The following is a 16,399-nucleotide window of genomic DNA, read 5'->3' as shown; positions in this document are numbered from 1 at the left end:
CTGTGTATTCTCTGTCTGTAGGATGGCATCACCTCAAACTGAACAATAACGAGACACGTCACTGAATCACACTTAGCTTAATAATACCAGCAAACCACTGCCTAACAATATACATCAGAAACTGTGTCCTGCTCAAGTGACAGCCTCGGAATACGGTCTCAGAAAGTGCTTCTCTGTTATATCAAAGAGTATTATCACTTACAGGTTACATGCAGAAAGAGGGTGATGGTTTATCACAGCGCCCCCCTTGGACAACCACAGCTCAGCCACCTGTACCGTTTATTTACATTATAATTCTGCACTTTTTGTCCACAATAAAAAATGACATAAATCCTCAAAACACATTTTTTGGTCAGGTAATGCTCAGTTCACCTTAATCCGAAGAGAAGTACTAAGTGTTTTCTGTTTTTTTCAAGTTAATCAAATCAGCATATTTTAGAGGAGAACATGGCAAATGCTCCATAGTTCATCGTTTTACTATTTGTTGATTCACCTCTCAACTTTTCCAATGAGTTGACCCAAAGAAATGATATATGATACATAGACGACCAAGCATATACCCCCAGACCACCAAGCATATACCCCCAGCCTAGGGGGTGTGAATTACTCCCCCCTAGATTGGTGCTTCCCAATCTTGGTCCTGGAGGAGCAGAGTCCTGCACATTTGAATGGTTTGCCTGCTTTTAAAGACCATATATTCACTATTTGTGTGGTTGACATTTAAGTGTTTTTTTTTGTACAAAAAACTGAATTAAATGAAATCCAACGAGCTGTCTTTGACACTGAGTAACTAGGCCGGGGTTGGGATCCATTGACATAGAACAGTGTACTAACTTCTCCTAGCAGAATTAATAAAATGCTGATTTTGGCGCCATCTAGTGGAGAGCACAAATAAAACCATAATATCAAGTCAAGTCAGCTTTTATTGACAATACTACAATATATCCATCCATCCATCCATCCATCCCTCCATCCATCCATCCATTTCCTAAGCCGCTTCTCCGTCAGTGAACTGAAATTACGTTACTCTCAGACCCTGTGGTGTAACAGTAACATTAAACAGACGGTAAACAGGAAAAGTGTAAATTTAAATAGACACTAAAAAACAAGCAAGCAAGGCTGGGAGAGAGTTGAGCATCCTGACAGCCTGGTGGATGAAGCCGTCTCCCAGTCTGCTGGTCCTGGCCCAGAGACTCCGCAGTCTAACTCCCCGATGGCAGGAGGCTGAAGAAGCAGTGTAGTGGGTGAGTGTGATCACCTGCCATGCAAAGGGCTTTCCGGGTGAGACGGCAGCTGGATATGTCTTGGAAGGAAGGGGAGGGAGGTGCCAACGATCCTCTTAGCTGCTCTCACGATGCGCTGGAGTGCCTTGTGGCAGGACACGCTGCAGGCACCGTACCACATGGTGATGCAGCTGGTCAAGATGCTCTCGATGGTACCTCTGTGGAAGGTGCACATGATGGAGACAGGGCCTCTGGCTCTTCTCAGTTTGCGGAGGAAGTAGAGGCGCTGATGAGCCCTTGTGGTCAGTTATGCTGTGTTGTTGGCCCAGGAGAGGTCTTCTGTGACGTGCACGCCCAGGAACTTGGTGCTGTTCACCCTCTCCACAGCAGCATCCTTGATGGTCAGAGGAGCATGCTGGGTGCACGTTCTCCTGAAGCCCACAACGATCTCCTTCGTCTTCTCAATGATCAGATGGAGATGATGATGTGTCTACACCACGAGGCCAGGCAAGTTCATTAAAACTTCATTCTTAGTGTTCTACAGCTTTCTTAGTCATATACATCATTTTAGTATTATAGTAAATATACATGTATGTATAGAAATATACATCATTTTAATAACAAGTAAGTAAATTTTACCTATCCACATCAAAAAAAATTCTTTTACTTATTCCCCTGTACATATACATATATATATATATATATATATATATATATATATATATATACACACACACACACACATCGCTGTTGTCTACAGAAAACCTCGTATCTCCAAAATGGTAACTTTACAGGAGAAGGAAAAAACCTTCTTTACTTTTAATGTAAGTCAATGGAACCAGACGTCTTTCCAAGTCATTTTGTATGGAGTCAAATTAGGGTCTTTAATGGTGACGAGAAAAAAATATATATCGCAAATATAAGATTAGCATTTTGCATTTTACGTTCCTCTTTTGTTTCTGCAATACTTTCCCTCTTTTGCGTTTCTTTCTTTTGTTTGCGCGTCACACTGCTTTTCTTTGCGTCTCGCATTTTACGTTCCTCATTTTTTTTCGCGCTTCTCTCTTTTCTTTTCCCCGCCCCCACACAGAGGGTAAAACCGGAGCAATATATATATATATATATATATATATACATATAAATCCCTTGATGACTAAGAAAGCTGTAGAGCACTGAGAATGAAGTTTTAATGAAGTTATAGTAAACTGCCAGAATGCGTTGTATCTGAAAACAGATCATTTACAAATGAATTACCGTAAAATAAAGACGGTTACGGTGTGTTACTCATCATGGAGCGCGTTCTCGATGCTCCCGAACCACTTTACACACCGAAGAACAGCTTGAACCGCCTTCTGCCTTCAGCCTGCTCTGCGCAGGTTCTTACTGAGTGAAGTCACAGCGGTAATAAACACGTGTAGCGTCTGCGCCGCCCTGCGTCTGTCAGTCCGCAGCAGAAGGCGATGAGCTGAGCAGCAGGTGCGGATTTCTTGCCTTTTGCCCCACTTTCGGTTTGACGCAGCGGCTTTAAATCGAAAGCAGCTCCGCCGCCGCTCGAGGGCCTCACTTACAGCTGGTACCAATAAAGACCAGTGAACGGTGTCAGTGAACGTCTCTACCGTCTACTGCTGAAGTACACGACGCCCCAGCAGCCCTACACAGTGAGTACCGCGCGCACACACGACAAGAAACATTAAAACGTTATAAACTTACACTACATTAAAGGGGAACGCCACCAACTTTTCACAATGTCTGTATAATTCAAAATCAATTAGATGTAAACAAAGTCATTCGGGGTTTGGTGTGAGATGCTCCGTTCTAGAGAAAGTTCCTAAGTCACAATGATTCACAATGGTGGTGATAGGAACCAGACGTCTGATGTCTATTGTTTATTGTTTATTGCTAAACCTTCATAAATATACTACGTGAAATGGTCGTGAATACGCTCTTTGGGGCCTGAGACATTGTTTTATTATGTTTTACCTTGGCCAAACGATGCCAATGATTGAATTAACAATGTTACAATTATCTTACGAAAAGCCCTTTATGTTTCTAAAGGAAGGGGACAGCCTCCGCACATGACAAGCAGATGTCACATGATTAACAGGAAGTTATGTGATTTAACAGCATTGATTTCCTCACAAGGGAAACAGGCTTAGGTAAGCGTTTTGCACACACAGTGAGACACAGTTTAAGTACATAATGTATACAGTTTCATTATATAAATATGTACACTGACACATAAATATACACACACACACACACACACACACACACACACACACACATATATATATATATATATATATATATATATATATATGTATACATATACATATATACACACACACACACACTAAGATACTCTTTGTGTGGTGTTCAGGTCTGCGGGACCCATTTTCAATGTTTGCCAAAAGAAAAAAAAAAAGCTAATTTCTGTGCAGAACATATAAAATAACCCATTTCAGTGCCTTCACACTGTCCACCCCTGACACATTCATGTAACACATGTGGTGTTGGGAGTTAAAGTGTGGAGGTGCTGTGTCCTTCACTCTCTTCTCCTCCTACAATGCCTGCTGTTAATGTGTGTGTGTGTGTGTGTGTTTGTATGTGAGGGTGGACAACATGGACTGGCTGCTGACTGGCTACAGCTGCTAAAGTAGAACCCTACCCTGGACACTTGTGATATTTTACACATCTGGTATTGTTACATAAATGGTTATAGCTGTATTGATAGAAAAACCAAAAAACAATAATGTGGTGGGTCCAGCAGACCACTCAGTAACAAGCACATCAACACCACGTAAGGAATATTAACAGTTTGGCACTTTCCAAAGCAAACAAGTACCTCCAAAATGTGAACGTGACACGAGAGAGTAGAAATGCTCTTTATTTTGATGGACGTTATGAAAGATGTCATTTTAAGCCATTTCTATTGGTCCGTTCATCATACATTTTTCACACAATGAAAAGGGCAGCCGATTTTCTATTATTTAAAAAAAAAAAGAATATATATATATATATATATATATATATATATATATATATATATATATGTTGTTTATTGTGATAACAACATGTAATGACTACAATACATTGTGTACAATATATTGTGTATATCATCAGCACTTGCAGACACTGACCATCTACCTGCTTCATTATAAAGAGACCAAAATTAGTCCTGTTTAACTGGATTTAGTGCCAGACACTGAATAAAAATCATTGTATTCAGTTTTTGTTAGTCTCTTTTAACATGTAGCTCTACTGGTTCTTTTTCTCAGTTCCAACTGATCAGATGTCTGAAGAAAAAACTAGAAACCACGACATTGCACAGTGTGAACATTAGATTTTTGCTATTTCACCAACCTCTAAGCAAATCACTGGCTTTTAAAATGACACACAAAAAAGAGATCTCACAATTGAATTTGTACATTTCATAAAATGTGCTCTATTGGTGGAATCTCTCATAAACTATGAGCGCACATGCTTAAATAGCGGTTGGTTAGTGTAGTGGGTAACACCTCTGCCTTCTACGCTGTAAACTGGGGTTCAATCCCCACCTGGGTCAGCACCCTACACTATACCAATAAGAGTCCTTGGGCAAGACTCATAACACCACCTTCGCCTACCTGTGTAAAATGATCAAACTGTAAGTCGCTCTGGATAAGAGCGTCAGTCAAATGTAAATGTAAATATTGTTCTGAGGGAAAGCCAAACAAGCCAACGCATCCAAACACCACCTATAAACCACCATCTCACACACAATGACCAACACGAGCACAGAACAACGGATTAGCACCATTTCAAACAACTACATTCCCTTAAGCTGAGCACTGGAACAAGCTGAAGTAATTACAGCACCTTAGACGCACCTTTGCCTGTTAGTAAAATTCGTAAGGTCACTCGTCACCTCCGTTAGCATCATCTCTTTCCCCAGTGACTGAACATGGAGTTTGTGATGGAGCTGCTGCTGGCTGCTCTGCTGATTGCTCTTTCCACCTGGATCTGGAGAAGGAGAGGCCTAAATCAGCCTTCAAGCACTCAACACAATGCAGGTGAGCCTTCCAGGACACTGCAAGGGGCGGAGATTAGGACAGTTCCAAGGTCCAAGGCTAACTGAAAGATTCTTCATTCATTAAGTGCTAATTAAAGATTAGTTTTCAACATCGCATCTTGCATTGCTTCTTCAGTGTGAACATTAAGTGGTTTAATCCGTTCACAAGTTTGGGCCAATAGACAAAGGCATCGTTCTTCATCGATGGCTGATGGACATCATGATGTTGAGCCATCGTTGTGTTGCAACCCCCCCCAATCCCTACTGGCGGTAGGACGCTTTAGTCAGAGAATCCTATTTACAGCCTAAAGTTTAATCTGTATTATTCACGCTAATAAAGTCATTTCATTTCAACTTTTCAACTGTGGTTACTCTAAGTGTCAGGTACAGGCATAGAGCCATAGTGTATTTCCTCTTTGCAGCAATGTCTAATATAGAAAACAGTTTTTTAAACCAGTGTTTCATAGAAATGCTCCTTTTACTGTGCTAGCTACCTATATAGGCATCAAGCTGTGCTATTTGGGATTTTTATGCCAGCTGTAGTTTAAATACAGATATTTTTAGCTTGTAACAAGTGTGTAAGTAACATCCCTTGCTTTGCTAGTGTCTGTTTTTCAGAAACACTTTATTTAAAGGCTTAAACTTGAAGTCTGCTTTTTATTTTTGGAGTATTTCTGCTGTCCAGCCTGCTAGTGAGGGCAAAATGCAGCCAGTTCTAAAGAGAATATAACATATAAAGAAATTAATGTGAGTCTGTTAGGACCTGACAGTTTATCATGTTTGCATTTAATAATTTAATAGACAGAGATTTTAACCCTAACCCCTGGTCTTTCTTACTTTATTATAAGTGGTTATGAAGCCATAGTCTAATGTCTGCTGAAGACATCGTCCAACCCTATCTGGTAACGTTCAGTGACAAGATTGAAAATGTAATTTTAAATATATAAAAAAAACTCAGTCTTTCAGAAAAGTGAAGATAAAAGAAGAATAGTGCAAGTGGGGAAGACAGCACGCCACCTAGTTTTTGACAGGTAAGGGTGGGCTATCAAGATAAACTTGAGCGATTAATACAGAGGAAGCTCATGATAGAGCAACTGCACTTGTGAAATGGAAATGATTTGATAGTGCTGACACCTTCCTTGCATCTACTTTTATTGGCCATTGCCCTGTACAACAATGGAAAGGGACCACCGTTGGACCACTATTGACTAGATATTACTTGGGTGGTAAACCACTCTCAGCAGAACAGTGAAACCAGCGTGTTATTATTTGTTGGCTGCTTTGATTATCAGGCAAAGTAAAATCAAGGTTGCATGCTCTGCTCATTTGTGCTTCGGCAAACAGTGAAATGAAACATCACATTGTATGACTGTTGCAAATGAACTGTTTCATTTTATAAAACTGAGCTTGCAGGTTAATCATGGTAAAACTGTAGAAACCTGTAGAAACTACTAAGCTTCTAATTTGCCTACAGCTCGATCTCATTGTCTAACAGCACTGCTTAGGAATGGTTCCCTTTCAGTGCAGCGAGTGCTGGATCAGAGATCACCTGCCACTCCTTCTGCTGGATGCTCTGTTGTTTTGAATGCAGATCATGGCTCCAGTGTAACCGCTCCTACACTCAACAGCAACAACTTCTATGGCCCATCTGTTTTTAACTTCAGCACGAATGCTGCTGACACTGGTATGCTATGATTAACCCATTAACGCCTATATCTGAAACTTTAAATATGATTTTTTCTGTATGATTTTTCAATCCATGTGGCTAAAAAGCAAGTATTTATCATTAACTTACTCTATTAAATTATTTGGTCACATGGGACTACTGATTTTTTTTTTAAAAGAGAGAGAAATCTATTTTAATTGTACATTATGGCAATTATGTGTAATCAAAAAATGTAATTGGGTAATTTTGGTATATGTGTACAAAATTTCATCACCTCAGACTAATCAGAACAAGCTCCATGGGAGTTTTCCTTATCATACTAAATTCACCATCTGGACATAAAAAAAAAACATAAAATTGAATCATCTATTGATTATGTTGTTAAAAATTTAGATGATTAGTCAAATAACATACATTATTTTGGTTTACAGATTTAACAGAAGCAAGTAAATCAGAGAAATGTTCAGGTAAATATGAGACTGGTTTAGCGCTTTAAACAAGCAAGCAAACAAACAACAAATCGGTCTAATGTAAATCAAAAAACAGTAACATTGCACTTTAACAGTCTTAAGCTCTTAAATTCTCTGACTCCTAGAAATTGACTTCTGAGTATATTATAATATATTAATGCTAATCTTCAAATTTGATGTTAAATAACCTAAAAAGATTATGATCACATTTGATGTACGAGGCATAGTGACATAAAAATGACATGCACTGTCTGGGCATTTTATTTTATAATAAAATGTTAATTGACTGAGTAGCAGTGCATATACAACAAAGGTAATGCTTGTCTGCTTGAATTCTCTCTCCAATCAAACAGAAGCAAGTGTACTCAAACAAATTCTGGAGACTCACAAAGCCAACCTAAGGAAGAAAATAGAGTATATTTTTGAGGGTAAAATTGGTGTAAAAAATAAGACACGTCTGAAAAAGGTGTACACAGAGCTCTTCATCACAGAAGGGGAACTCAAAGAAGTCAACCATGAACACGAGATTTTGAGAATTGACAAAGCTTTCAGGATGCAAAAATGTCAGGACACTCCAATCAACTGTAACGACATCTTCAGTTTACCATGGAAAAATGAAGAGAACAAGGTTGTGCTGACCAAAGGCATCGCTGGCATTGGAAAAACAGTCTCTGTACATAAATTCATTCTTGATTGGGTAGAAGGAGAAGCAAACCAGGATATAGACTGCATATTTTTGCTTCCATTTCGAGAGATTAATTTAATTAAACCTGGAGAGTACAGTCTTCATGAGCTACTCCAAGAATTCCACCCTGAACTGGAAGAACTAAATGCAACAAAAATGTATGAGGCCTGCAAGCTTGGGTTTGTTTTTGATGGGCTTGATGAAAGTCGACTTCCGCTGGATTTTGACAGCAGAAATGTAAGAAGCATAAAAAAGAAAGCAACTGTGGATGCACTGATCACGAATCTCATTAAGGGAAACTTACTTCCGTCTTCTGTAATCTGGATCACCTCCCGGCCAGCAGCCGCCAATAAAATCCCTTCACAGTATGTGAGCTTATTCACAGAGGTGCGAGGGTTCACTGATAAACAGAAAGAGGAATACTTCAAAAAGAGAATAGCAGATGAGACTGAAGCCCTTAAAATCATCTCCCATATTAAGACCTCTCGGAGCCTGTACATTATGTGCCACATTCCTGTCTTCTGTTGGATCACTGCCACTGTGCTTCAGGCAATGCTGGTGGAAAACCACGGAGAAAATATTCCCACCACGCTGACTGAAATGTACATTCACTTCCTGCTCATACAGATGAACATGAAGAACCAAAAGTATGATCAGAAAGTTGAGCGAGACTTGAAAAAGCTCCTGGAATCAAACAGAGGAATAATCTTCAAACTGGCAAAACTGGCGTTTGAGCAACTGAAAAGGGAGAACATAATGTTCTACGAAGATGATCTGAGGGAGTGTGGTATTGATGTCAGGGGAGACTCTGAGTACACCGGGATGTGCACAGAGATCTTCAAGCAGGAATCTGTACTTCATGAGAAGAAGGTCTACTGCTTTGTACATCTGAGCATTCAAGAGTTCCTTGCCTCACTCCATGTGTTCTACTGCTACCTGAACAAGGACAGGGACGAGCTGCAGTTTCTGCTTGAGGGTCCACTTCCAGAAGGCTTTACTTTCATTGTAGATTCTCCAAAAACTTTGTCCTTATATTACCTACTGGTCAAGGCAGTTGACAAATCTTGGCGGAGTCAGAGAGGATATCTGCATCTTTTCCTGCGCTTTCTGCTGGGCATCACACTAGACTCCAATCAGAAACTCCTCAAAGGCTTGCTAGCACAAACAGAGGATAGCAAAGAGACTGTCGAGAAATCGATTAGATACATTACAAAAATACAAAGGAAAGATATTTCGGCTGAGGCATCCATCAACCTCCTGTTCTGCTTGCTTGAACTAAAGGACCGCACCTTATTCAAACAAATCCAAACATACCTTAGTTCAGAGGAGACTCCAGAAACAGAACTCTCACTTTCAGTCTGCTCAGCTTTGGTCTACATACTTCAAATGTCAGAGGAGATACTGGATGAGTTCAACCCAAAGATGTACAATACATCAAATGCAGGCTGCAGGAGGCTGGTCCCAGCAGTGAGATGCTGCAGAAAAGCTCTGTGAGTGATTAAACATAAACTCAGGAATTTAAAAATTATAACAGTCCGTTTTACAGACAGGGATTAAGCCTATTCCTGGACTACACAGCATTCTAAATTTAACATTGAATGGAACTATGCTTAATTCTCGTTCTGGGAAAATGGCCAAAGACATTTAAGCAAAGATTCTCTCTACCCTTAAAATGATTCTTTAATCATTTCAATTCACCATGACAACTAAAAACACAGGCATAAATGGTTCTTTGCATGATGAAATGGTTCTTGTCTATGACTGAAGACTACTATTATGATATCTTTTTGGCTGCAAGTGTAGTGAATATGCAAAAATACTGTGACATCACATACTCTGTCCGTGCATGAAAGAGCTTTACTTTTATGATGATATGCTTAAATGCAATTCTGTAACTTATCAGGTTTAATAGCTGTGGACTCACTGAACAGTGCTGTGAGACTGTGGCGTCAGCCCTGCAGTTACCAAACTCCCCTCTCCGAGAGCTGGACCTCAGTAACAACTCACAGATGGATGCAGGAGCAAAGCTGCTGTCCGAAGGATTAATGAGCCCACAGTGTAAGCTGGAGAAACTGAGGTTAGCATATATACTGAAAGATTTTTATTCAGAACGAATATCTATAAATGTGTCTCCACAAGGACATTTACTTAAAATTTGTCTCAATCTGTCATTGCACATTTGAATCATATCTACTGTGTATTGTAGTAGGTTTGCTTGAAAGTGCTGTTGTCCTGGTATACAAAACAAACAAAGCAGGTGAATGGAACAGCATTCCTCTAAAAGGTTTTGATGATGGTGGTAAATCTCTATTGAGTTGACATCTAGTGTCTGCCCTTCACCCGCATAACAGAGTCACTTGGTCATGTCACTGTACAGTATCTGACTTATTTCTCTGTGGAGCAGTGCCTGTGTTTTATGCACCACTGAACTCTCAAGTGTGCATTTGTCTTGTAATGAGGGTCTTATGCAGTGTAGCTCTACTACAGTGTCTACAGTTGTGGATGGTGTGTTCTTGCTGACAGTCTGATTTTGTGCTGCACTGACATTCTCAGTCACCTGATGAACAGCTGCTCTTCTGTTTTTCCTTCTATATCTCACTAGTGCACAAGTATCGCTGTCAATGAATTTGCACTTTTGACCACACTTCTAAACCTATCTACTGATTTCCCACAGATCTAAATGCTCCTGCCTGCTCATGCCCAAATTATAAACACTTAAAGTGACCTAGATCTTTTTCCCTTGCCATTTTGATTTGAAATTGAAGCTAGCTGGGCCTGCAGCATGTTTACATTGTTGTTTAAGTGCTTAACATCCTAGGATGTGCACAAATTTGATTTCCCCTCTCATTTTTGCAGGTCTTTCCTTCAATTTGCCACCCATTTGTATCATGTGATTTAGTTTCTTAAATGAACTAACATGACTTTTCGATTCTATTATTTTTAAAGCTTGGCGAGTTGCCATTTCAGCAAAGAACAGTGTGAAGTTATTGCATTGGCTGTAAACTCTGCCTCGTCACCCCTGAGAGAACTGGACCTGAGCTATAATGACCTGCAGGACTCAGGAGTGAAGCTGCTATCAGATGGGCTCAAAACCTCTGACAGTAAACTTGAGAAATTAAGGTGATGTTTGGTTTGAACACAAATAAAGTGTTTTAGTATTTGGAAAACAAAACTATTTTGTAAAACAGTGCAATATTTTAGCATCATGAAAAATGCTTGAACGTTTGATTTAATTGTGGAGAATGACAACATAATAATAATAATAATAATAATACATACAAGAATCCTTATACCTAAATGGCTCAATAAGAGCAATGAAGTAATGAGATTTATCTTTTACTGTAATGTTGCCACACAGATTGGGCTGGTGTAAACTGTCTGCAGACAGTTGTAAGACACTGACTTCAGTATTCAGCTCCAGTTCACCACTGACAGAGCTGGATCTGAGTAACAATGACGTGCAGGATTCAGGAGTGAAATTCCTCTCTGCTGGACTGGAGAATCCAAACTGTAAACTGGAAGTACTGAGGTCAGTAATAGAATAATATACTAAAATCTCAAAAAATAATATTTTCCTTTGGATACAAAGTAGGTATGAATACTGAATGGTACAACTGTCTAAGCATTTGCCTGATCATTGGGAAGATTTTATCACCTGTGGCTAGAAGTCTTATAGTGTGTGTGTGTGTGTGTGTGTGTGTGTGTGTGTGTGTGTGCATATCTACCTGCCTAACACTGACTTTATCAGTTTGTGTTCATTAAAGCCACTGCACTAATTATCCACCATCTGAGTTATTACATGAACATCTGCAAACCTCAATGTGACACAAAATCTACCCCCATTTTTGTTTACTAATTTGATCACAGTGACAGAAATTATATCTCATACACTCTTTTTACCTTGTATTATTTAAGATAATAAAATATTTTTATTCCCTAAAGCTTTTTCCACGGGCAGTCGTGGGCTGGAGGTTAGGGAACTAGCTCTGTGACCGGAAGGTTGCCGGTTCGATCCCCAGTGCTGACAGTCCATGACTGAGGTGTTCTTGAGCAAGACACCTAACCCCCAATTGCTTCCCGGGTGCCATGGATAGGGCTGCCCACCGCTCCGGGCAAGTGTGCTCACTGCCCCCTAGTGTGTGTGTATTCACTAGTGTGTACGTGGTGTTTCACTTCACGGAAGGGTTAAATGCGGAGGTGGAATTTCCCCGTTTGTGGGATTAAAAAAGTATCACTTAACTTGTCTACAATGCTGAATTCAGACCAGAGAGATTCACACTTAAATCACCCATATAACGTAGAATTTGCAAAGCTGGTGATACTCGGGAATGTTAATCATGCTCTATCGTCTTTGGTTTTTAAAGGTTGTCTGGGTGTTTAGTCACAGAGAAAGGCTGTTCACATCTGGCTTCAGCTCTTATTTCAAACCCCGCCTTCCTGAGAGAGTTGGATCTGAGCTATAACCACCCAGGACACTTGGGAACAAAACTGCTCACTGGCAAACTGGAAGGTCCACAGTGTAGACTGCAGATACTAAAGTAAGTTTCAGAATGTGTAGGTATTAAACTTAAATCCTACACATTTAGTCCACTTAACAATGTTCATTATGTCTATAATTAGTGCATTTGCACTAATACTCACAAATTGTCATACATTCGTGATGTATTATTATAAGGACTAACATTATGCAATATTCTATCATCTACTACAAGATATGAAGAAAATCCCAGGTAAAAAAATACATGGTTAATAGATGTATCTATTTTTTTTCCAATAGTATAGATTCAGGAGGAGAGTGTAGGATCAAATCAGGACCAAGAAAATGTAGGTATTCTATCTCATTTCTACACGTCTATACCAAAATGTATAAACATGTGCTTTATTAAAATGTGTGAATGTGCACTTTGTCCATGTGTAAACGTTTTGAGCACAAATTAAAAACTGCAGAGTACAGAGGCAAAAAAACATATACTTTTGTCCCAGACATTACTGAGAGCACCGTATGTTGGAACTGACGATGCCCATAAACTTGAACAAATGTGCTGTTGTGTTCACCTCTATTGTCATATCCTTTCTCTTTGCAGATACCTGTGAGATCACTCTAGACCCAAATACAGCTCACCGAAATCTTCGTCTATCAGAAAGAAACCAAACGGCAACTCGTGTGTTAGAACTACAGGGTTATGAGCCAAATCCAGAAAGATTCGATCAGTGTATTTACGTGTTGTGTAGAGAAAGCCTGTCTGATCGCTGTTATTGGGAGGTTCAGTTTAGCGAAGACTTGGCAGGCGTAGCACTGACATATAAAGGAATTGAAAGAAATGGAAGGGGTGATGACAGTACTTTTGGAAACAATAGAATGTCTTGGCAGTTGGTATGTTTTGGTAGTGGGTCCACTTACTGTGCATTTCATAATAACAATAGAACTGAGATTCCTGCCCTTTCCTTTTATTCAAACAGAGTAGGAGTATATCTGGACTGGCCAGCTGGCATTCTGTCCTTCTACAGCGTCTCCTCGGACACACATGCACTGACCCACATACACACTTTCTACTCTACATTCACTGAACCCCTATATGTAGGGTTTTGTTTTGGGAATGCTGGCTCAGTAATATCTTTGTGCTAAGAAACAAGAAAACTAATATTTGGCAACTAAATATTTGACTGATGTGCCCACTATAGGCAAGTAATATTACTGGTAACTGCTGGCAACATCCCATTTAAATTAAAATAATGTGTGGCCACACCTTATTAACACATGAGAATGAGATCCTAATGCGTGGTCACAACTTAGTCACGGGACTGAGATTATTAAACCGTGGCCAAGACTTTAGGATATCATTCCCAGGCCTTACTATGTCATAGCCACACATTAGAATCTTGTTCCTACACCTTACTTAGTCAGTGAAGTCCCTTTAGTTACTGAATAATAAGCCTTGGCATGTAATAAGCCAGGATTTATTCCCTGGAATTATGCTGTTTGTCAAATTCTTCATATCGCAGTAGAGAAGAGTTTATAACAGTTAATGAGCATCATTCTATGGAGATTTTGTCCTTTTTAGTATAAGACTGTGCTTCCATATAACTACTATCTTCCACACCACCCACATTCATTTCATTATCACTTGTCTTATCTGTTTTAGTTCAGATACAGTCAGAGATTTCTTAATATATCTTATATGGAAATACTGAGCAGGGAAGGTTGTAACACCTCCCAGTTTTACTTCAAGACACTGTTACTGCACCTTTATTCTCTGTGGTGTGACTGACCTCTATCTGCACCAGCTTGTGGCGCTAGAGAGCGTATTATATCTGAGACATCCAGTCTACACTGCAGACCTTTTCTGTTCTGTTCATGTTCAGTCACTCTTTCTATCTCTGTTTACCTCTTTGTTTTTGCCTGGACTGTTATTGTTGAAGCGTTTATTGTCTGTCTGCCATCAATTGGAGTATTAATGGTGAAGTTCATTCTCACCATTAAAGCCTCTCCTTCACATCACGACACAGTGACAGGCCAAAGGCCAGGACAGTGGGCGCATGCTGTCGCCATGGGTACAGTGATTGTTCTCTATTTGCCTAGTTCGGTGATCCTGTACTTACATTTACTTAGTGGCCAATTTAATTGTATTAGTGTGGGGGCTGCACAGCATGTGACCCCCAGCCTGCCAAGTTTGAGACTGATCTCTGACACACTGCTGCGTGTTGGTGTGCAAAAAGGTGCTCCCAGCTTAGCCTGTAACACACACAGGGCCCAACTCTGTCATCTGAAACAGTGGGAAAGTACAATAAAGAATGCAATGACAGTGCAGCTGATGTGCTGTGAAGTCAGTTGACCATGTCTATAAAGTCAGGGCACCACAAGTTGTCTTGATGTGTAATCATGTGCAAAAGTTTGTATGTAAAAGTATAAAATGTCAACACATCCTCTAAACAGAACAAACTAAAATATGGCAATTTTATACAGTTTTTTTTTCCATCCGGATTTAAATGTAAAAAACTAAATGTGCCATCACTTTCGAACAGGCCACATGTTTCTTTTTTATTTCCTATATATTAAATACAGCTAGTAAACAGTAACTGTGCATTAAAATTGTACATAGAATTTTTTAAAAACTAAATTAAATGCATAAAATGTATTTTTACATGTCTAATATTTTCTCTCTTTTTTTTGTTGTGTAAACATCTCAAACAACTCCAGCCATTTGTTGTGTGGACTGAACATCTACTGATTTGTATTTGTAACTAAAGTAAAAAAGAGAAAACTGATGATTTCAGTGCCGTCTACCTTTTCTTCTGGTTTCAGCATGAAATAAATGAGAGTCTTTCTGGACCAAAAGCACTTTTCTTTAGTTCTACCAGCCCCAGTACATGCAGCACTGTGTCTTTAAAAAGCCTTTAAAAAGTCTAACAATAAACCTCCCAGCCTTTAAAAAGTCTAACAATAAACATCCCAAACAGTGACTTTTCCTGGGTGTGTTTGTAACCTGGTACACTAGGAAAACCTTTCAAATCTCCTTTTTCTCCCCCGTACATAACAAAAGAAGAAAATCAGAGAACTTTGTGGGTCAGGTTGCAGTATACTACCTTACTGTCCGAACAAAAAGCAGGCCAGTGCATACAGTAACAGGAGTTTTACTCTTTTTTTTCCTTTTCTTTTAGTAGCACATTGAATAACCTTCTCTTTTTTTTCCATCTTAACAACGTGTTGCAAAAATACATCAATCAGTACACAATCACTGACCAAATTCATTCAACCATAAAACTCTGAATGTACACCTTAAAGCTCAACTGATTATTACTCAATGTTCTGTGTGTGTGTGTGTGTGTGTGTGTGTGTGTGTGTATAGCACAGTGGTGCTGTCCTTTAGTCTCGTGATCTGCCTTGTATAGGGGAAAAAAAATTTCTGAAGGCCTTCAAAAAAAAAAAACAAAATCACAGAATGCAGATGATGTCCCTTCTTACTTGAATCCTTCTGAACAAGCAATCCGTAGCAGTCCAGCCATATGCCATCAGCACCTGCCAGCACCATAAGCCCAGGAGGGCAGTCCCATAACACGCACCTTCACCTATTACAAAACGAAAGAATAAGTGAGTCTGAAGGAATGAACGTGCTGCCTTCACAACCAGGCTCACTGTAACCATGTGTGTTGCAACAGATCTCTTATCTTAGCCCTTTTTCAGTAAAGTTGACAGACCATTTCTTCATTAAGAATTTAACATAATAAAAAAACGAATGAAAAAAACATTTATATTTATATATATATATATATATATATATATATATATATATATATATATATATA

The 16,399-nt window shown here is 39.4% G+C and overlaps 1 protein-coding gene across 2 annotated transcripts; it reads left to right on the top strand.

The window, feature by feature from the left end:
• The first annotated feature begins 2,680 nt into the window (after positions 1-2,680).
• LOC108429277 (NACHT, LRR and PYD domains-containing protein 12-like) lies at positions 2,681-15,361 on the top strand. Of its 2 annotated transcripts, none has more exons than XM_017700926.2 (12): positions 2,681-2,881; positions 3,279-3,379; positions 5,158-5,275; positions 6,797-6,958; positions 7,372-7,407; positions 7,764-9,585; positions 9,999-10,172; positions 11,042-11,215; positions 11,454-11,624; positions 12,460-12,633; positions 12,873-12,923; positions 13,180-13,268. In XM_017700926.2, exons 3-12 carry the CDS (start codon positions 5,167-5,169, stop codon positions 13,187-13,189), a joined length of 2,883 nt encoding a protein of 960 aa, XP_017556415.1. In that variant the 5' UTR covers positions 2,681-2,881; positions 3,279-3,379; positions 5,158-5,166; the 3' UTR covers positions 13,190-13,268. The 2 variants fall into 2 exon arrangements, with proteins under 2 accessions (XP_017556415.1, XP_017556414.1); XM_017700925.2 differs by having other exon boundaries at positions 2,686-2,881; positions 12,873-12,919; positions 13,180-15,361.
• Positions 15,362-16,399: the final 1,038 nt, after the last annotated feature.

Source organism: Pygocentrus nattereri, chromosome 22 (genome assembly GCF_015220715.1).
Source record: "Pygocentrus nattereri isolate fPygNat1 chromosome 22, fPygNat1.pri, whole genome shotgun sequence".
Classification (NCBI taxonomy): domain Eukaryota; kingdom Metazoa; phylum Chordata; class Actinopteri; order Characiformes; family Serrasalmidae; genus Pygocentrus; species Pygocentrus nattereri.
Note: the sequence above shows the minus strand (reverse complement) of the source record. Positions and strands in the feature narration are given on the sequence as shown.